Genomic DNA, 21859 nt, shown 5'->3' with positions numbered 1-21859 from the left:
TTACCACAAAAAAACCCCCACCAAACTTGAATAGAAATTGAGATTGATCTATTTGTAATTGAAAGAGGTGGGGATCGCTTGGTGGAGAGGTAGAATTAGTGAGAAAGTGATCGCCAAATCTTGATGACTCCCAAAGCTTCAGTGTTCTTGCAAACTGCAACTTTAATTTTTTTTTGTGCCTTGCATCAACGTATTTTCAGAAAAATCTACCAAAAAAATGTGTTTTTGGACATAAAATGGGTTGAGGCAAAGAAAAAAAAAGATGAAAACTGCCAAACAGGTAGGAAAAAAATGTTGTTTTTTTCTATTTCATTACATGTATTTTGACCGCCTGATTTCACCACGATGCCTCGTGTTTCAGAGTAAATAAAACCTCGCTCATCTGCCCATCATGAGGTACAGTGGTATCCAGGCAACATCTCTGGTCTGGTCAGGCCAATAAACACACCAGTGTCTTACCACCACTACTGCTTTTGCAACAAACCCACAAAGATAACACAAAATGTATTGCACAGAAACACGTCATGTTAATAATAGATAGCAAATTACAGCAACACTCTTTGATGGCAAGATATCGTCACTGCGCAAGTAAAATGGCACAACTCAGTTTTTGCTACTTTTGAGATAAATGAAAAAAAAATGTTTGAAGTAGAATCTAGATTATTTATCATCTAATAATACTTCCAGGTAAAACTTGTCATGCGTGTTTCTATTGTAACTGCCACCGCATTTTTGTTTTGGTTTTACCATAAGATGGACACACATGTAGTACCACCAAACAAAATAGAAGGCTAGTTCCATTTTGGCACAACTCGGAGTTAGGCCATTTTGCTAGCGCAGTGGAGATATTGAAGTTTACACGATCTGTCGTCTCTCTTACACACAAAAGACATGTACGATCAAAGTTCACTGTAGTCATTTTCATGTCAAGGGAAAAAATTGACCACTTACAGAACTGGACAGACAATGTTCATTGACTGACAACCACTACAACCACTACACAACACTACTAGCAGTAAAAAAGGAACCGTGCATAGTTTAGCTTTAGCTTTAGTAGAGGTTTTACGGCACTCGCAACTGCATAAAAGGTCATATGAGCGCCAGAAGATTAGAGGTGTTACAAGAGAGTAACAAACATAAAAAAGAAAAAGGGGAGATAAGGACGATAGATCTTTGACAGGAAAGAAAAAGCAAACCACACCAGAGCACCCGCCTACCACCCACTCGTGCATAGTTTCACCAATAGTTTCCCCCCGTCAGCAGAGTTGTTGAGAAAGCTTATGCAAGAAGACATGAGAAAAGGCAAACTTTGGAACAAAGGCACAAAACGAGCATCCCAAAGCTGGGCAGTAGGCCGTACCGCCACCGCAGCTTCAACAAAAAAAACATCTTGCTAAATTTCAAGGCAACAAAATCAAACTTGAATAGTCAACAACAATAACCTGGTACGGTGGGTTTCAGAAAGAAACTAGAAGAAATACAAAAAAAAACAAGTTTTTGTGATAGTTACACGGCACTTGCAACACCCTATCATACACATCAAAATCACCATATGTGAGGCGTGCTGACAAAATGAGTTACTTCTCGCATTCAGCAGATGGAGATATTGGCCAGAAATCGACACTAGGGCCAAATTTGTAGATTTTCTATTGATGCCATATTCTCTAAGTATAAAACGCCTTTTACTTTTTCATACTTAAAAATAGTAAAAATGTCACCTTTAAGCGTGGTATACCTATTTCCATTGGGCTCGAATCCAAGAAGCTACTCATTTTGTAAGCACGCTTCACATATATTTATTAAATCTGTTAAGACTGTACATTCCAACTCGCAGTTTAAGGTTATCAGCTGACAAAAAGAAATTTATTTTACCATCTATGAAACTTAAAACAATTGGTGAAAGGGCATTTGAATACCAAAGCGCCAAGATCTGGAATGCTTTACCAAGTACTTTGAGAGAGATCAAATCTTTTGATTCATTCAAATGTCAGCTGAAGTCGTTTCCGTTTTTAAATTAATAAGATGAGTATTTGGAATAATTTTCTTTAGTCAGAACACAATGTTTTATGTTACAGTTGTATGTTGTACTGTATTGTAAAGCACTCAGAGCCAGTGTACTTTATTCGGGGTTGAGCGCTATATAAATGTAATTTATTATTATTAACACAATGAGGTCATATAAGTGCCAGAGATTACAGCAGGTGTTACAAGAGAGTAACATACACAAAAAAAAAGAGGAGAGACAAGGACGATAGATGTTTGATAGGAAAGAAGGAGCAAACCACACCAGAGCTCCCGCCAACCACCCATTAAATAGCCTACTGGTTTTGCTTTCTTTCTGAAAGTTGAGTTACAGTTTTCACATTTCTCGTTCTCTCCATGGCCAAACTAAAGTAACAGATCCGTCTCTCAGTTCCAGAAAGACTTGAACTGTTTACTGAGTAATTCTATGATCCCGAGCGCACACCTTAATCTGTGTTGCCTGTACCCCGCTGTGCATCCTGTGCACTCCGCAGCGTGTTGTGTCAGTCTAGCAGCCGACGTAAAGACGCTCGGGAGATGTAAGCTCAGGAGACCAACTCAAATGGTGGAGAGAACAACGTCTACTTTCTAAATATAATATGTGAGGTGTGCTGACAAAATGAGTTACTTCTCGGATTTTAGCCTTACGGAAATTGATACATAAACTTCATAGGTGGAGTTTGTACAATTTGTAAGTCCGTAATAATAAAAGACACGGTTGACTCGAACAAAATAGGATCAACTGAAATTGTATAAATTTTGACTCTTGTGTTGATTTTCGGCCAATATCTCAATTCTTTGAGTGCAAGAAATAACTCATTTTGTCAGCACGTCTCACATTTGTGAACAAAGTGACTTGTCTCTCTCCTGCAATCTCCATTCACTGTTCAGCAAAAAGGAAAGTGAGATCCGAAAAAAACCTGTCCCTACCATGAGTATATTAAGGCTGTGTGTTACTGTCGAGGGACCTGTCTTATATTATTATGCAACAACTGCAAAAAATCGCAAATTGTATCGATTCATCGCCCCTTGCAACACTGTTAAGTTATTTAAAAGAGGCAGCCTTCGCTTGGGCAAGGAGTTCAGTTGTCCTTAAAGTCAAGGTCAAGTCCAAATTACAGCAACAACAACTGCTGTTTGCTTCACGTCCCTCTCAAACAACAATCATCTCATTTATTTTTTTATTATAGTAGAGGGTTTTACGGCGCTCGCAACTGCATAAGGTCATATGAGCGCCAAGGGGTGGGCGTCAACAGAAAAGTCTTTACAGGGAATCAGACTTACTCTCCTCACCTCTCTAGCTTCAACAGCACAAGGTCTGCTCGACTATCAAGGCACCCCGGAAATAGCAGGTCACAAGAGAGCGACAAACATACAAAAGAAGTAGAGGATAATGACCATGGTAAGAATGAGGAAAGAAAAAGCAGCAGTTCCCTATTGTAGATCAGGCACAGTTATGAGCGTGACATGAAAATCAGCCCATTTAGTACAACTCTACTGAGCTTGAAAGAGAAATGTCCCCTCTTTGGGAATGGCCTAAAGACACTACAGTCAGTGGCACTGCCCCAGGGGGAAACAACCATCTCACAGGCTGGGAAAAGGGCAGGAAAAAAATGGTATGAGTTTAACGCCCCTATCAAGACTATTAGGTTATTTAAAAGGCGGGGACCTCCTAATTTAACGTCCGTCTCCGATGGGACCGAGCCATGTGGGAAGTTCGTGTAAAGTGCCATTCCCAAGGACACAACGTCGGACCGAGCTGAGGCTCGAACCCCCGAACCCGCTATCTCACGATTACGAGTCCGGTAGCCTAACCACTAGGCTACCGACGCCACCAAAAAGAAAGAAAAAAAAAGAAAAAAAAGGCAGGAGGGCACAGAGAAATTTACACAACAGAAGGAAAAACAAGTATGGCTCACTCATAGCTTAGTCAGTACATCCCGCCACAAGGAAGTAATAATCAATCAACAAAGCCATCGATAATTAATAATGTGACCACAAGCAAATGGCCCACCTGTATATATACATACATATAAGAAAGAACTATGGGGAAAAGCACTATAAAATCGTCAACAATCAGATGAAAAGAAACTCAATACAACTCACGTACACATATTATATCAGTTAACCGTTATCTTTCATGAACTCTCCGAAAATAATTCAGCAACACTCAAAGAACAAATATATATATGTACAATCTTCAGTAAGCTAAAAATCAAGGATGCAATAATAACTGAACAGGAATTTGGCTTTACGTAACAAGGGAGCGCATATATTACATATATGATATAGAATATAGTATACTTCAAAACATTTGAGACAGGTGCAGTTCAGACGTGCTGGGATCAACGTGTGGAAAACTTTTTCATATGAAAAACATGGTCCACTACTTTTCCCCCCCAAGATTTCACATGCAGTAAGTAAAACACACAAACAGTCGCACAGTCGACAAAAGCACAGGAAAACATCCATCTCAACACTTCGTCGCCCCCCCCATCACTCGGCTACAACTCTGAGTGGCTCAACCTTGGGCCTCGTCTTATTTTCTTCTGCTTTTTCTTCGCAGGTTTGGCCGGCTCCTCATATCGTTTCTTCTGCAAATAAAAAGCAAACAGACATTCACAAACATTTCTATAGATGGGATTTCACAATTTTTTAAACTATACCAAGCCGCCCATAAAATTTTTATTTTTTTCTCATTGCAATTTCTTCATTTGTGGTATTTCTGCGTGTGTTCAAGAAATATTTTGTCAAAATTCACATTCTTTAAGTTAAAAAGAGTACGAAAAAGTACATAACGTAATTATAAATGTAAAAAGAATTAAACAATTTTTTTCTCTCTCCTATAAAATTTTGCTTTCAGGGATAGAACATTTTAACAGCTTGCTGACGATATATATAAAAAGAAATTGATCCATTAGGATGATTATAATATAAAAATGCCTCAAGGGTTATCAAAAGCATTTCGAAATGATTAAAAAGAGACATGTCACTGCCGTTGAGTCTTTGATGTGCCACTTTTGATGAGGGTGCATGACAGGGGAACATATAGAGTTAAGGACAGCAGAAAGACAGACAAAGTTTTACAGACAAAGACGTTTTTACATTCAGTGAGTAAAGTAATAGGGAGTGAAGACTTATCTCCATAAAACCAACATCGGCAATCAACCTGTTCTTTTGTTTGTTTGTTTGTTTGTTTGTTTGTTTGTTTGTTTGTGTTAAATAACCTTAAACAAGGCATCACAATACAGGTCATCTCACAGGAAAGATCAAAGAACTTGTCCAGTTCCTATCTCTGAATAAAAAACATCAGGAGCTTGGGAAAAGAAACTAAAAAGAACAACAGTATGGCGGAAAAGGCCTTATAAGGATTCAAATCCAGTTCCTTTGCAACAGAGGTCAAAGACAAAAATGTTTTTTTAAATATCAATAAAAGTATGATAAATATATTATGTAAAATGCCAACAATTGGTAAAACGGTAAATACATATATATAAAGTAACATCTATATTACGTTCAACTGTCATGGAAAAATTGACAGGCTTCCTGCATAAAAGACACACAACACATTTTCAGTTTTTACAAAAATTACCAGAGATCAGAGTTGCAAACATATCACACCCCCACTCTAAATAAACAAGAGAAAACAATTTTTTTTTTATGCATACAATTTATTTGGCAGTGAGACACATTTTCACTTTACCTTTTGATTTGCAGCTTTAAAGGGGTTCACATAATTTGGATCCATTGCTATAATGCCCACTTCCTGAGCCATCTGTAGAGACAAAAAAACAAAAACTTGAAAAATCATGTCTCAGATTAGAAACAAGTTCTCCGTTCTGACCAAGTTCTCCGTTCTGAAAATCACAAAGCTTGACAGGGAAGTTCAAGAGCCCTCATCCCCAGTCACCCAACCACTGGACGTCAGAAATCAAAAGAAGTATCGCGTTGCATGATGAAATGAGGGCCGCTTCGGGGGCTCTCGTGATCAAGAGGTAAGGTCTTCACTTCTCATTCAATAGATCCCAGGTTCAAAACCTGACAGCTAAACATAATCTGTCATCAGCTTTCATCTCCACTTTCTTTCCCCAGCAGGAAGCAGAAATATTTTTGATAAGAACAATGTAGGCCAATTTACATGTTTTAAATTTTAAAAATATACATGAAAGAAAAAATTTGGAATTTGAACATCTACTCTCTATGTGCATGTTCACCACCCATATACTAGACAGCATATATATACCTCACATATGACCTGACAGAAGCCGAATTCAAGAAAAAAATTCAGATTGTACAAAAATCTTATCAGAGCTCTTCAATGGTAAAAAAAACATAAGAGAGCTCCGATATTTTAGTTAAGTTTTAGTAAGAGTTTTACGGCACTTGCAACAAAATAACGTCATATAAGTGCCAAAGATTAGAGGTGTTACAAGAGAGTAACAAACACAAAAAAGAAGGAGGAGAGATAAAGACGATAGTTGTTTGATAGGAAAGAAGGAGCAAACCACACCAGAGCACCCGCCAACCACCTACAGAGCTCCTCCAATTTTATCAGGTATTTGGTGGGTCTACAAACAAATACAAACGGGGTACTCACCAAATGCAGCAGCTGCTCATTGGGTCCCTCGAAGGCGCCGGACTGCGTGCAGAAGCCGTAGCTCCAGGCTAGCAGCAGTTGCCACTCCCGCTGTCGGTCGTAGAGGTCGTGAACCAGGTCGGGCAGGCGGAGAACCATGTCGCCAAACATGGCCGTGTTCTCCAACACTTTCGACACATCTGGGGGGGGGGGGCAAACACAGTTAGTTCAGTTTTGAGTTGGAGTAAAGATTAGTTGAGGTTTTTCGACGCTCGCAACTGTATAAGGTCATATGAGCGCCAGAAGATTAGAGGTGTTTCAAGAGAGTAACAAACATAAAAAAGAAGAAGGGGAGATAAGGACGATAGACGTTTGATAGGAAAGAAGGAGAAACCACACCAGAGCACCCGCCAACCACCCACTGGAGTAAAGAGAAATACATCAACACAATAACTGTCATATATAGTACAAGGAAGAGGTAAGACAGATAGGCAGAAACAAAAGAGGAAAAGAAAAAAAGTAGGACCTACCAATCATGACCTCAGTGCTTTCTTGTCGTATCTCCATTTTTTTACAGTGAAAACGTTTCGTTTTCTAAAGCTCACTCTTTGTTATGAACTATTTTCACTGTTATTAAAAATGGACATTCAACAAGAAAGCGCTGGCGTCGCGCAATGGTACCCACCGGACAAACACAGAGCTGAAACCAAATACCAAAATGAAGTTAATAAAATAAGATTGTAAATTAGTCTTCTTCCTCTTGCTTTCCACTGCTAAATCTCAACTTTAAATAACTGTTGGTTTTTCAACCTGCAGTGCAACTGATTTTTATGCATCTGGCCACTTTTCCTACCTACTTCAGAGGGTCCCTTGCCATCGATGTAAACAATACAACAATCTTAGAGAGGGTGTACTTCCTGTCAGTAGACAGTGGATCTTTTTGTAACTGTTGGGGGGGGGGGAAGGGGAATGACACAGGGATTAAGTAGTAGCCATTCTATAATACATTATACATTATTATCAAAGTGATCTGACACAACTTACAATCCCTGACGGTGTCATTCTCGGGGAAAGGATCTCCCGGCAGAAATCCAGACATTGTCAGATTTACCTTAGCCTGCTCGATTGTCTGAAAAAGAGTTAAGCGTATTTATTTTTTTATACACGTTCATATCAAAATCATTAACTCAATTTGGAAATTGTGAAAGACAATAACAATCTCATTGACTTAACAATTTCAAACATTTTTAAAATTAGAGATAGTCCTTTTAAAAACTTCCTCAAATAAATCTTAATCAGAAAAATGACAAGACAAAACAATATCACGGAATCACAGAAAATATTTTTTCAGAAAAGAAGAATTTTCACACTACTCTTTACATGATCTCATAGAGAGTAAGAGCCTTGCAACTACTCCAATAAATATCATGGGAGAAACAAATAATTTTATAGCATCAATTTCTCATTTTCCTTTAAACTTCAAAAAAGCATCCAACAACTGGTGCTGACTGGAACGTTCACTCATTAGGAGGTCCAATAAAAAAGACTTTTCTTTGACATCAACATAACAAACGGAGAAAATTGTCTTTCTGCAAAGGAAAACACACACTTCTGCACATGATGGAAGGCATTCTAGAGGTACGGCAACTACAATTTTTGTTAGAATATTTGTCTGTGCAAGAACTCTCAGTCCTAAATAGATTCAAGGTAAGTAAGTTCAGTTTTATGAAAAAGACAAGTACATTTGAAACCTCATTTACTATCTTCAGCACCCATGCAAACACCATTAGAACAATACACACACCCAACAAGGAGAACAAACTCAAGTTCTGTATACAGTGGCTTTTAAAACCATGTTCGAATAAAACAAAATACAGTCGATATTGTCCAATTGTGAAATGTGACGATGGTTCTCAAAAAGACACTTGTTGCTGAAGTAAAGCCTGGATCCCTCCTACAAGATACAGTTGGAATTGTTTAAGACAGCCTCTGTTCTCCTCAACAATGGGTGGCCGTCTCAAACAATTCCCCTCGTATAATCTTTGTAAGGGGGTCCAGTGGGGGTAAATGACAATTTTACACAGCAGCGTCACTGTAATATAAAAGAAAATGAAAGGGGGGGGGGGGGATAGGAAGTCGTCTTCGTACAGGAGTTTGTCTAATACAGGTGTGGCTGTTCGAGAAGGTTCGACGGTATTAAATCAATTTTGTTTTACCTTGAAGAGTTGTTTCAACATCACATTAATAAGTTCATATCTCTGCTTTTCATCTCCAAAATTAAGAATGGATTTCACAGCTTCCAGCTGTCTCGACCTGTGTTCATTAAACAGACGTTTATCTTTGAAGAGTTAAGGATTTAAAAGAAAAAAAATTGAAACATGATCATACTCTAAGACAAAGACAAAGCCCGTTAATAATTTTAGCAACAAGGTGATGGAGGGCCTTCCTATCGTTAGGGCTAAGGGAGTAGAATACACTGTAGCATAAAAATATGTAGTTTTAAGACCTGAGTACTAGAGTCTAGGTAGAGTCCATACAAAGGGTTCTTCCTCCGTGATGATTTTGAAGGGGACCATTTCAGATTTCTGCATATTTTGTATTGAATATATTGTTACACAGAAAAAGCATAATATAAAACAGAAAAAAAGTGGAGTTTGAAAAGGAAGTAAGTGCAGTACAACTGTTACATGTGTTCCTTCTTCACAAAATAAACAATTTCCCTTTACTTAAGTTATCACTCACTGTAAGGGCAACAGTCATAATAACTAAGCAACAATTAATCAGTAAGGATCGAATTATTAATCAATTAGCCCTCAAGCTGATTTTATCAAACAAACAGTAAATTACTTTTGCTATTAAAGCTCGAGTTAAAAATATTAAGATCGTCTTAAAATACACAAGGATACACTTTTCAAACGGAGATAGGTTCACTTGAGAACCGCTTGCTTCACCCGTCGAAGGGACAGATTCTTCACTCTTTTCGGAATCAAGGCCGCTACTTTCGCTTTCTGTTTCTCCCCCTGCAGCAGTACTACTGTGCATGTCAGCGGGTATGTCTGCTTCTCCTGACACAACAAAAAGAAAAGCAGCCGCCAGAATGATGTGAAAGTACATGCTTGTTGATATCTGCCTGATCCCTGGTATTCTCACGGATCGAACCCCCAAGTGATGACGACAGAAATATGATAGCCCCGAGAGACACGCCTTTGTATTTCGGTCCTCCCACCCAGAATTTCCGGTGCTTATTTTTTCACCGAGGAGCTATGATAGCTGCACGAAAAACAGTGGAAGGGTTTGCGGATTTTTACACAAATTTGTGCTGCTCGTTTCTGACAGGGGAAGCAATCGCTGACTGATGTTGTCGTATCAACAACATGGCTGACGTGGGCACAGTTGATTTCCATGACGAGGTAAACTTTTCACCATGCTCTTTTTCCAAGAATGGTTTGAGTTTTGTTCCTGTCAGATCAGCAAAGATTAAATGGTCGTTTTCAAGGAATATTCTGAAACTTTAGAGAAGTGTTCTCCTTTGACTTTGAATGTAATATAATCGCAAAATAAAAGTCCAGACGAGCCTACACTACACACAGTACAACAGTACACAAAAAATAAATAAACTTAAAAAGTAAAAGTAGCCTGCTTAGGCTTAAAGTAAACATTGTTATAGATCTAGATCCAGATTCTAGTATTGTAGATCTAGTTGTAGAATCTAGATCTAGATCTAGTATTGTATTTTGTATCTTTAAAATTATTAAAAGAAAAGTGAGATGTCAAAACTTGACAGTTCAGAATCCTTCATCAACCTCAATAAGGATGGCAAGGCTCACAATTAGACTACAATGCCGGTGAATACCATCGCTCTGCTGAGCTGCTGTATCATCTATGCTCTATTATAATATTATTATGTTTCATTCACCTGATTTCACTCTACACGCGAGTCGTTGTTTAGGCTACCTTATTTTATTTTTATTTCCCTAAAAACTTTTTATACTTTCAATTATGGTGGTTCTTTTGCATTTGTTGGGTGAGAGTGGGGAAAGGGGGTTTGAACTTGTATTGAAAATGAAATAAGGCCTCCGGCATGCTGCAAAACGTGTAACTATATCCCTGCTAGGCTCTCTTCGGGAGAAGTGGTCCTGGCCTAACTCCATAGAAATTTATAGACTATAGAGTAGGTTTGATATATCTGGCACGTGTCATGTTAGGTTGTGAGAACTGTTTCATAGGAGCCAGTTTTGTGAAGCTATATATAAGACTTATGTCAATCGTCCTTTCTCTCCTCCTTTTTTATGTTTGTTACTCTCTCATAAACACCTTTAATCTTCAGCACTTACCTGATTGTGTTGCAAGTGCTGTAAAACTGTTACTAAAACTAAAACTAATATATATATGAAGAATCAATTTTGAATTCTCAGGTGGTTGATGTCCCTCTTGAGGGAGACATTGACGTGCCCGGCGCTGCCAAGTCAGACGATGAACTCTCTACCCTAGATGAACCTGTCAGAATCACCATTGTAAGTGTTAGTGTTACAAGAACACCTACCTACCTGCCTCCCCAGACATCGGAAATGCTCTATACAGCGACGAAGCAGAGCTGATTAAAACCTGTAAATTCTTTGCCATATCGACAGACCGAAGGGCTGGAACCCAAATGGCCGCTGAATCAGTAAAGTAAAGTGTTACAAGAACATTCCTCAGTCTGTTTTTTTTTTGTAACTGAGCTCATGTGGCACTATCCAGTGTTCTGTCATACAGACAGTTGCAGATTGAAATGGCTTAATTAATAGAGATAACATTTCTGAACAAGTATAGAGATAACATTTCTGAACAAGTATAGAGATAACATTTCTGAACAAGTATAGAGATAACATTTCTGAACAAGTATAGAGATAACATTTCTGAACAAGTATAGAGATAAGATTTCTAAGATAAATTTTTGTTGTTCAGATGCTGGCTTGTTGGTTTTTTGTGTTTCACCAAATTTCATCCTTTCTTATTACCTAGTGTTTGATACTGAATCAAATCTATTGTATTATGATAGTAAGTGAACAATCACCTGCTTTAGCTCTAATGTGACATGTGTGTTTGGAGGGGTTTTATTTTCAATATGTATGTAATGTAGTGCATTTTGCTATGAAACCCTTCTATGAAACACATTCTTTGTTTTCTAGAGCTTTACTATTGTTTCCCATTCCTTATTACCAATTTCTGTGTAAGAAGGTCCTTCATATGTGATATTTTTTATTAAATTTAAAATTTCTGTTTCAGTTGAGAGACTTGAGGGCTGTGGGGAACAAGTTTTGGCACGTTTTGATCCCCAAGAAAAGCTCAGTCCTGCTGAAAGAATGTAAGGATCATAATCATACCATTTTGTTCCCTCAGATTGCATGTCTCTGCCATTACATCATTACATCGGTCAAAATATTTGGCTCTTGTTGATAGTTCTTAAACATTGTTCTTCTAACTGCTCTCATGCTAGCACTTTCACTATGATTTAGGAAATTGCAACATTTTCAGTGTGTACTTTAAGAATGGGTTGTTGTTTTTTTGGGGGGGGGGTTTCTTTAAATTATTGTTTGTAAATTCAGTACTTGGAATAACACCAAGAGCCCAGGTTAGAGAAAGGTGGAAAGTGTTTGTTTGTGGCCTCTATACCCTGGAGCAGGGTAAGAAAGGCAATGATGACAGTGATGATGACAGTGATGATGATAATGATGATGAAATTCAGTACGTTTTCTTTCTAAAATTTGAGGCATTCATTATAAGTTGGATCTATATTCTGATATACTATTTGTTGAAGATTTTTGCTTCATTTTTAACTTTTTTGCAAAAGGATATGGCAACACAAAGCAGAAAATCATGGTACGTCTACAATAATGGGTATAATAATTTATGAACATTCTAATTACAGTGTAAAAATGCTTGATATATATAATATATTTTTTAAAATTTGCTTTGGCAGTTTATTTCTTATTTAGTTTTAAAATGAGCCGAATCTAAAAGGGTTTGAGTAATGTTGGTACAGAAAGCTGTCTCTGTTGGACTGTGCCAAACTTTGTCCTGTATTTTCCTCAGGGGATCTCTGGGGACCTCTCGTACTCTGCACTTTCCTGGCCATGTGAGTTGGGGGGGGTTTTTTCCTCTCTTTCAATTTGTTCATGGGTGGTTAGCGGGTGTTCTGGTGTGTTTTGCTCCTCCTTTCCTATCAAACATCTATCGTCCTTATCTCCCCTTCTTCTTTTTTACGTTTGTTACTCTCTTATAACGCCTCTAATCTTCTGGCGCTCATATGACCTTATGCAGTTGCGAGCGCCGTAAAACCTCTACTAAAATTATTTTTTCGTTGTTATGGTTTAATTTGAGCAATTTTGATTTGTGCAGTATTTTTGTTTATGGAGCTCTCAAAGTATTTCTGAAGAGATGCTAGATCTATCTATTAACTCACTTGCGACTGGGCCCTTTCACCAGTCACAAGCATTGAAGACTGGCGTTTTTGGGGGTATTTCAATAAATCACCACAACTCTCAGAATCACCCTATTGTAATCATTTTTTGACACAGTAAAGTAACATTCAAGCTTAATCTAATACAAAAAACTAAAGTTGTCTAAGTCTAATACTTTAATTTGTATGATTTTTTTAAAATTGGCATGAAAATGATTTTCCGAAAAATTTCCAGGGACGTGACAAGTAGAATGAAATTCACTGCAACAACAAAAATAAAAGTTCAAAGTGTTCTGGTTTGATTTGCATACATGTGCGAGTGTTTGGTGAAAATATAAAAGCTGGTCTGTGCATTGATTCAGACCCATACACTGAATTACATGAGACAGATGTACAGCACGACGTGATTTCGTTGCACGAAAAACAACACCGGTACTAGTACTAGATCTAGCCCTAGAACTACGACTCGGGCGTGTTCGGGTACATATCCAGGATCCTAACTATTAGACACATCATATTCTGAGACACTAGAACTAGTAAAACGTACAGAAGTATAGAAAACGGCGAAATTATGTGATTCTTGTTCATGCGACTTCTTCGACCGTTACTACGACGCGACTGTCGGATTACTATCAGCTGTATAGAAAAAAACAAAGCGCGAGTTCCGGTCTGTTCAACTCCAGTTGGGGTCACTGTCCTTCACCTTCAATAACTTAAAAACTACCGGCCCCAGAGATACGAAACGAAGTCTAAGTAGCTCAGGCTTGGCCAAACAAGGGTACGAGGCGGGTCTCGCGATCCGTGCGTGATTTGTAGAGCGAAAAAAAAATTCCAAAGTTGGTCACGCAGGGCTTGTGAGACCCGTCGCGAGCGTCGCGGCGGGGGTCACGCAACTGTTGTGTGACCCGTCTGAAGTGAGTTAAGTTATGCCAGAAGTACTGATGTCAAAAGTAAAGCACCCATTTGGGTTAAGAAATCTGTTTTTTTGTTTCACTGGCATTTGATTTAAGATGAAACCACCAGGGGAGAAAAATCAATATAACGCGGGAAATCTTTTTGTTGTGTTTGAATTTCGCAATGTACTTGTTTTTTTTTTGTTTTTTTGTTTTTTTAAATGTATTTTTATACATTCAGGACCTGAAATTCTATTCAATATGAGCACATTTGCTGTGTGTATGCTAAACTATTTACCCACCAATAAATTGATGTCTTAGGTAGTGTAGCCTTAGCCTGAAAATGTTGCCTCTTGTACATTTGTTTGATAACCCTATCTATGATTCGTATGATCTTTGTGTCCTTCATTTGTGTACCAGAATGCTCCAAGGATCCGCAGAGGAAGTGGATGAGATGAAGAACAACGACGGGGGGCCGCAGTTTGCCGAAGTGTTTGTCATCTACTGGATGGGCGCCGCTGTCGTCACGCTCAACATCAAGCTGCTGGGGGGGAACATGTGAGCTTTTTGTTCTCTCTTCTGTCTGTTTCTCTCTTTGTCTCTCTCTCTCTTTCTCTCTCTCTCTCTCTCTCTCTCTCTCTCTCTCTCTCTCTCTCTATTTCTGTCTCTCTTTCTCTTTCTTTTTGTCTCTCTATATAGATATCTATCTATCTCTTTCTCTCTATCTCTCTCTTTCTCTCTCTTTCCCACTCCCTCTCTTCCTCTCTCCCTCGCTCTCCTCCCCTTTTTCTTTTTTCTCTCTCTCTTACAGTGAGGCCTTTTGCCATTGCTCGTAAAAGTTGCGAATTCAATTCACACGTTTTCTTATCCTGTCTAGTTGTAATTGAATGAGTTGAATTTCCCATCAATACAAATGATACAATTTTTGGTGCACTAATTAGTAAACTCCTTACCTAATTCAAATGCTTGCTTTTCAAGGGTTTTGAAACTTGTGCAATAATTTTGCTTTTTTCTTCCAGATCTTTCTTCCAGAGCATCTGTGTGTTGGGCTACTGTGTGTCTCCACTGGCCATTGCCCTGGTCATCTGTCGCATCCTGCTGGCGGTCAGCGTCGACTCGGTGGCTGTCTTCATCGTCAGATTCCTGTTTGTCATCCTGGGATTTGGATGGTCTACATTCGGTAAGTTGACACCGATTTTGTAGAATACTCGGGGAATTTTGCTAGCCGCCGAACGATGAAGTATTTGTAATACAAAATACTTCGAATGATTAGATGGCAGACCAGTAAATATTAAGATGATACCATTTTTTTTTTCTTAGGGCATCTGAACAAAGAAAGTGATGGTATATCATGATGGTCATGGTCAAGGTCTAGTTCAGTCTCGGCACTTTAAGAAAAAGAATGCTTTGTTGAATTCATTCCCGCCTAGATCAACCAAAGACTACAGCTACATGAACGCCCCTGTGCCCCTAGATCGACCGTTGTTGCCTCACACTCACTACTGCCCACAATCCCAGATTTCCTCATAACATATTATACAGGAAAATTATAGCTGGCCTCCTTGGATTTCTTGAAAATAGTGCATCACTGTGTGGGAGTGATAGTTTTAGATTACCATGTACAAGCCTCATGGTAAAGAGTATTACCACGGTAGACCATCAGGTAGACTGGTCATTCAGGCGTGACTTACGGTAGACCGCATTATCATTGTAGACCGTCTAATGGTTCGGCGTCGCCACTTTATACTTCCTCTTTTCTCTCTACTAACCCCTCTCTCATTCTTGGTAGTTAGAAATGGCTTGTTGGTTGCTTTTCCAGTATAACACGGATAGGTCGAACGCAGAAGACTCGAAATCACACATCCGTCGAACTGTGCCTGCGGTCCCATTTTTAAAAAAATTCTTTATCTTTGTAAGATGTCCCTCAGACTACGGATCCCTCGAACTACCGAGGCCGGTCCTGACGAATTCAAGCTATCCGTGTTATGCTGTATTTGCAATTCAGGATGTCAAGACCCTCGATGATTTTGTGTAGGCAAGACTATTATCTAACTGTCCCCTTCAGGAAAATCTTGTTTAATTAAAAGTTCGTGGTATGAGGTTGTCTTTCTTTAATTTTAACAATTTACGTCCTCAGCATCCACGGCCTTCCTGTCAGAAAGTCAGCCGGTGGGCAGGAAACTCCTGGCCATGTACCCACTGTTCATGTTCTACTTCGTCATCAGCTGGCTCATTATCTCACACACGCACTCGTAGGACCTGTGCGGGAATGTGTGTGTGTGTGGGTGGAGTAGATATATTGTATCTTAGTGTGGGAGTGTATTGGTGCATTTTTTGGTGTGTGCTTAGGATATCCGAGTGGGTGGATGTGTGTTAGGGTGTATGTGTGCATAGATATGTTTTGAATGGTTCATGTGTGTGTGTGTGTGTGTGTTTGTTGGAACTTTGTTTGCAGGTCCATGTGTGTTTGTGTGAATGGAAGGGATGAAGCTTTCTTCGCCAGGTCGTCTACCTGCTCGTTTCCTCGGATGCCCACATGGCTGGGTATCCATGCGAACATGATGTTTTTTCCTGTTTCGGATAGTGTATGGATTTTCTGTTGTAGCCTAACTATTTTTGGGTGTAGGAGTGTGTAGTTTGTGAGTGAGGTGATGCAAGACAGAGAGTCAGAAAGGATAAGGAAAGATTTGTTAGGGGAATTTTCTACAGAGTCCAGTGCCATGTCAATGGCAGTGGCCTCCGCAGTGAAAATGGAGGCTTCAGGATGGAGTCTCCTCTGGTGTGTATTGTTGGGAGATAGGGCTGCGGCGCCCACTTCATTGTCTTTTTTGGAGCCATCCGTGAAGATGAGCTCCGCACCGGGGTATTTATCTATTAGTTTTTTGTATTCTGCTTGAAAAGTTTTGGTGTTTGTGCTTTCTTTGTTGTGTGTGGTCAGCTGTAAATCTACTTTTGCCTTGGTGAGGTGCCACGGAGGGAGGTCGGGGAAAAGAATTTGTTGGATGTCTTGTTTGGAAAAGTGTAAGTTTTTGAGGTCCTCGAGGATTCTGAGGCCGAAAGGTTTGATGAGTTTTTCGTTGTTTTGGAATCTGTTTCTGGTTTCTGGATTTGTTTGAAAAATGCTGTTGTGCGCTGGATTTTCCGGTGTTGAGCTCTGTTTAACTGCGTATTGTAGTGAGAGTTGTGTGCGTCTGAGTGAGAGTGGTGGTATGTTGGCCTCGGCCTGGAGGCTCTCCACCGGAGAAGTGCGAAAGCCCCCAGAGCGAGGCGGAGTCCTTGGTTTTGTATTGGATCTAGTATTTTTAAGACGTGTGGTTTTGCCGATCCGTAGACTTGACAGCCGTAGTCAAGCCTGGACCGGACAAGGGAGATGTACAAGTGGAGAAGGTGTTTTGAGTCCCCGCCCCACTCCGGATTTGATAGAATTTTCAAAGCGTTTAACGCTTTCTGGCACCTCACACGAAGGTCTTTGATGTGTGGTATGAATGTAAGTTTTTTTGTCGAAAATGACGCCGAGGAAACGAGCTTGGTCCTGGACGGGAATCCTTTCCCCGTATAGTGTCAAATCCGGCTGCAGCACACGTCTGCCTGTTCGGCAGAAGTGTACTGCAACCGTCTTTGACGGGATATTAATTTATTTATCTGGCTCGTATTTATGTAGGTGTCTGCACAGACACCTGTGTATATGTTCAAGATTATGTACATGATATATGAGCAATTTAACACATTATGTTTTGTTTATGGTTGTGTAGGCCTATGTGATTCATGTACAAATGAGTGTGTGTTTATTATGTACGATAATGTGTATGTATCATATGTACACACACATTTGTGCAAGTGGCATCAGTGTTATTGCACTGTTGAGTGGCAACTGATTTTTTTTTTTTATATTCGGGGGAGGGTTTTGTTTTAGGGGTTTTTGCGGGGGGGGGGGGGGGGTTTTTTGTGTTTTTTTTGTTTTTTGGGGGGTGGGCAGTAACCAGTTAGTTGTAAATTCAAATGTATAATGAGAGAGTGGAAGAGGAAGTGTCAGACATATATTGCACACTCATGCATGAGTGTTATGTAATGAGAATTTTATTTTTTATTTTCAAAAGCTTTACATATTATTCCTAGTGCTTTGTGTTTCATTTTAATGTAAGTTACTCATGTTGTACGAGATGAAAGCCTGTGTAATGAGATTTTCTGTGTTGTGTGTTTTTTGTTGCCACGGACAAGAATACAACTGATAGGATTGTTTTTTCTAAGGGTTTTTTGTGGGCTTTCAACTTCTGAGATATTGTGTTTTTTGTCATTTTTCATTACTTTGTTGATTTGAACTTTTGAGATTCTTCACAGTGCATGGATATGTCATTGGTAGTCTTGTGGTGAGGGTACCGGACTCGGAATCATCATGAGGTTGCAAGTTCAGGTACAGGAAGTTCGGCTCGGTTCAATGTTGGGTCCTTGAGGAAAAGGACTCTACACAAAATTTCTCATTTAGCTCATTATCTTACTCTCACACACACTCACTCACACAGACACAGACACGCACAAACACCCACCCACCCACACACAAACACAAACACCCACACACACACACACAGGACGTATATAATGGGAGTGTGTGTGTGCGTGTGAATGTCGGAGATGGATACTGAATTCAGAGGTTCAGCCTCTTGGAAATAACCTTACAGTGTTGCTAGAGGCGTTACAATACACTGTTTCTCACACTACTTTTCGTACACTTCGTGATGGAAGTCTGTATGTTTGATGAGGTGATGATACTGCTATACAGGGTCAGGCAATGGGATGAGACTGTAGGTATTCACAATATTAACAACACTGACCTCTTTGCGACCAATTGGTTTACAGTTTGAGTCATTCCTCTCTGCTGGATCTGTGTGAGCGTTTGTTACTATAAACTTGTGTGACAACATGAGGCCTACATTTCCTGGAATGTCATGAAGTTTTGCTGTTTTTCCTTTGCTCTAGCAGTTGAGTTGCTCTTCTTCTATAGCAAAAAAAAATTTTTGTTTTTTTTCCTTAATTTTTGGCTGCTGTTCTTTTTTCTTTTACAACAGTGGAATGTCGAGAGATGTAGTATGTTCTTGAGTTCTTGTCTTGTAATGGTGGGTAACTGTTTTTATCTTGACCTTTGCACTTACATCATGCCTATGATAAAATGGGTGGTTGGCAGGTGCTGTGGTGTACTTCGCTCCTTCTTTCTTATCCAACATCAATAATTCTTATCTCTCCTTCTTTTCTTTGTATGTTACTTCTAGTAACCCCTCTAATCTTCAGCATTTATATGACCAATTTTTGTTGCAAGTGCCGTAAAACTTTTACTAAGACGAAAACTAAAACCTTTTTTTTTTTACCTGTGCACTAACGTCTTGTCATAATGAGAACTTTCGTGGATCATTCACCCTCTCTTATTTGGCTTCGTCTCTTACTCAGTTACAAGTTACTGTTCTGCAGGTGCGAACATTCTTTTATTGGTCTGTTTCCATTTGTGCTGTCTCCACATTCCTACATGATATCAACTTTCCTGCTTTTCTCAATCATGTTAAGCCGATGGAAAGAAACGCACGTCTCATTCCGGGCTTCTTACTTTTGCTAAAATGTATTTATTTGTCTCTCTGGGTTTCCGCTGTAGGCTCAGGGAACCAGAGCTTAATTAACCCTATTTGTACACCCTTGGGTCATTTTGTACCCCCAGGGTTGTATTCTTCACATTTTAGAATACTTCTAGTACGAAGATGTCTTTGAAACTTTCAGTATTTCTCAAAAATCATTTTGACAGACTGCTATGCAAAGCATATGGATTGGATTAACGAGTAAATTTCCTCTTTGGAAAGTGGTGGCACAGAGTTCCCCACGGTGTATGGATACGATAGCAAAACACGACGCACGGATAGGGTTAAAGGGTTACGTTTTTTCTACATCCCCTCCCTGTGGATATTTTCTGAGTGGGTTTCTCTTTCACTTTTAAATCTGTAATTGTAATGAGCATTTACGATAAAAATGTACTGGTATTACTAGTTTGTATGTAAATACATATGTATGATAGAGATTTTGCACTTGTTTTCTGTCCATGTGATGACTGGCTTATATATATATATGAATATGATTGTGTTATCGTACAAGCTGTTTGATTGAGTGATCTGACAAATCCTTCAGTCATCATTTATTCGGCAAGTCGAAAGTAGCTATGAACATAAATCGACTGCTCAGTAGTGTAAGACTGTCATAGGTCACTTTTCAAAATGGTGTATGACGGGAGACGAGCCCCGCTAAATAAAATAACATTTAGGAAAATACAATACTATGGCCACTTAAAAAAACAACACAAAACCATTGTGAAAGAGGTGCTTGAAGGAAGGATGTGGAGCAGAAGAGCCAGGGAAAGACAAAGAACAACATGGATGGACAACATGAAAATATGGACTGGCCTGGATATGACAGACATGTGCAACAGCAACATGTATGTATAGACAGACAGTAGGCCCGTGACTGTCTTCTTACTCTGAGCGGGTGAAATGGGTATAGGAAAAAAATGGCCACTTTTTCAGAATGTTTGATGATGACTGAAGGATTTGTGTGGGTGTTTACGCCTGGTGTGTGGTATGGTGGTACTGTTACTGATTACTGATGCTGTCTAGGTGGTCCACGATGCAAGACGTCCGATTTGTTTATATTGAGGGAATATTCTAAAAAAAGGTTGAATAAATTAATTTAATTCCTACAACTTTCATTTATATTGTTGTTCTCATTTTTCCTCCTGTTTTGTTGAGTGCAGTAGCGTTAGTCTAGTGTTTAATTAATGTTAGCTCAGTTGATACCATACTGGACTGTGGTGCAGATGGCCCTTACTTGAATCCCCAGTAATTTAAAAGCTTCTTTAACCTTGTCTTAGAAGGATGTTGACTTTGTAAATTATCCTGTATCTTACCTCATAAATTTATTTTAATTTAAGTTTCCTATTTATTTGGGTTGGGGGGGGGGGTTGGGAGGAGGGGTTGCCTGTTTGATGTTTGTTCCTTTCTGAATTGATTTCTTCTAGATTCCTCGTTCTTTTATATCTCATGCAATTTTTGGTGAGGTTACAATTTACCTCACCATAAGATTTTCATGTTCTGTGTTTAACAAGGCCTTGAACTCAAGTTGAACTTTTTTTCCTACCAGAGAAGCAGGCACAGGGTATTTTTGCAAACCCCCCCCCCCCCCCTCCAACAACCAAACTCTATCTCTCTCTCTCTCTCACACACACACTCACACAAACATAAACACACATACAGAGACACACATACACACATACACACATACATACAATTTGCCCCTCACTCCAACACACACACACACTCACACACACACACACATGCACGCACGCACACACACACACATGCACGCACGCACACTCACACACACAAAGATACATGTACAGTGACTATAATATAATAATATTATCACTAAATGACAATTGAAAATGATTCCTTTGGTATTCATTTATTATTACACATGTCGTTTACTCCAAATTTCAATAAATCAATATTTCTGCACCTCAAAAACCTGATGTTTCTGAATGTTAGAAAGAGAAAGATGACGGTAGGTTACTGGACATGCCAATTCAGGTGAACACGGCGCTTGAATCAATACGACGAGTATTTCTTACTTCAAGTAGAGGTCTATTTCCTCTTGCTCCGCGGGTCCCTGCTCCTGCAGGTTGCCCCCGCTCGTCTCCCCCTGACCTTGGCCTTCCACTGAGGCTTGACCTTGACCTGCCCTCCCCTCACCTCTCTGACCTCGTAACGTCCCAACAGCCCGGCCTCCACCGCCCCAGCGGCGCGGACTACCCGCCCTTTCCTCAGGCCCAGGATGACGGCCGGCCGGATGTCGGTGCGCTGATGGATGAGCTGACCGGACACCAGGTGTCGCCGGATGTCC

At 39.6% G+C, this 21859-nt stretch overlaps 3 protein-coding genes across 3 annotated transcripts in view; 1 reads left to right on the top strand and 2 right to left on the bottom strand.

Annotated features, from left to right (window-relative positions):
* Window positions 1-4002: 4002 nt before the first annotated feature.
* LOC101863182 (coiled-coil domain-containing protein 134) lies at window positions 4003-9861 on the bottom strand. The gene is made up of 6 exons (XM_005097518.3): window positions 9505-9861; window positions 8815-8936; window positions 7643-7727; window positions 6620-6798; window positions 5726-5797; window positions 4003-4616 (listed from the first exon to the last, which is right to left on the bottom strand). The coding sequence occupies exons 1-6, from the start codon at window positions 9710-9712 to the stop codon at window positions 4527-4529; spliced, it is 756 nt and encodes a 251-aa protein (XP_005097575.1). The 5' UTR covers window positions 9713-9861; the 3' UTR covers window positions 4003-4526.
* Window positions 9862-9910: 49 nt separating this feature from the next.
* LOC101848201 (protein YIPF6) lies at window positions 9911-16372 on the top strand. Its single transcript, XM_005097536.3, has 7 exons — window positions 9911-10008; window positions 11014-11112; window positions 11867-11945; window positions 12674-12716; window positions 14354-14491; window positions 14953-15113; window positions 16071-16372. Exons 1-7 carry the CDS (start codon window positions 9973-9975, stop codon window positions 16187-16189), a joined length of 675 nt encoding a protein of 224 aa, XP_005097593.1. The 5' UTR covers window positions 9911-9972; the 3' UTR covers window positions 16190-16372.
* Window positions 16373-21405: 5033 nt separating this feature from the next.
* Window positions 21406-21859, bottom strand: part of LOC101862942 — a 2492-nt gene continuing 2038 nt past the window's right edge. Inside the window, exon 2 of the mRNA XM_035969568.1 lies at window positions 21406-21859. Within this exon, the coding sequence (XP_035825461.1) occupies window positions 21601-21859 (259 nt within the window). The 3' untranslated portion in view covers window positions 21406-21600.

The sequence above is a fragment of the Aplysia californica genome, unplaced genomic scaffold, assembly GCF_000002075.1.
Source record: "Aplysia californica isolate F4 #8 unplaced genomic scaffold, AplCal3.0 scaffold00156, whole genome shotgun sequence".
Taxonomy (NCBI): domain Eukaryota; kingdom Metazoa; phylum Mollusca; class Gastropoda; order Aplysiida; family Aplysiidae; genus Aplysia; species Aplysia californica.
The sequence above is the reverse complement of the archived record's forward strand: the minus strand, read 5'-3'. Positions and strand labels throughout refer to the sequence as shown.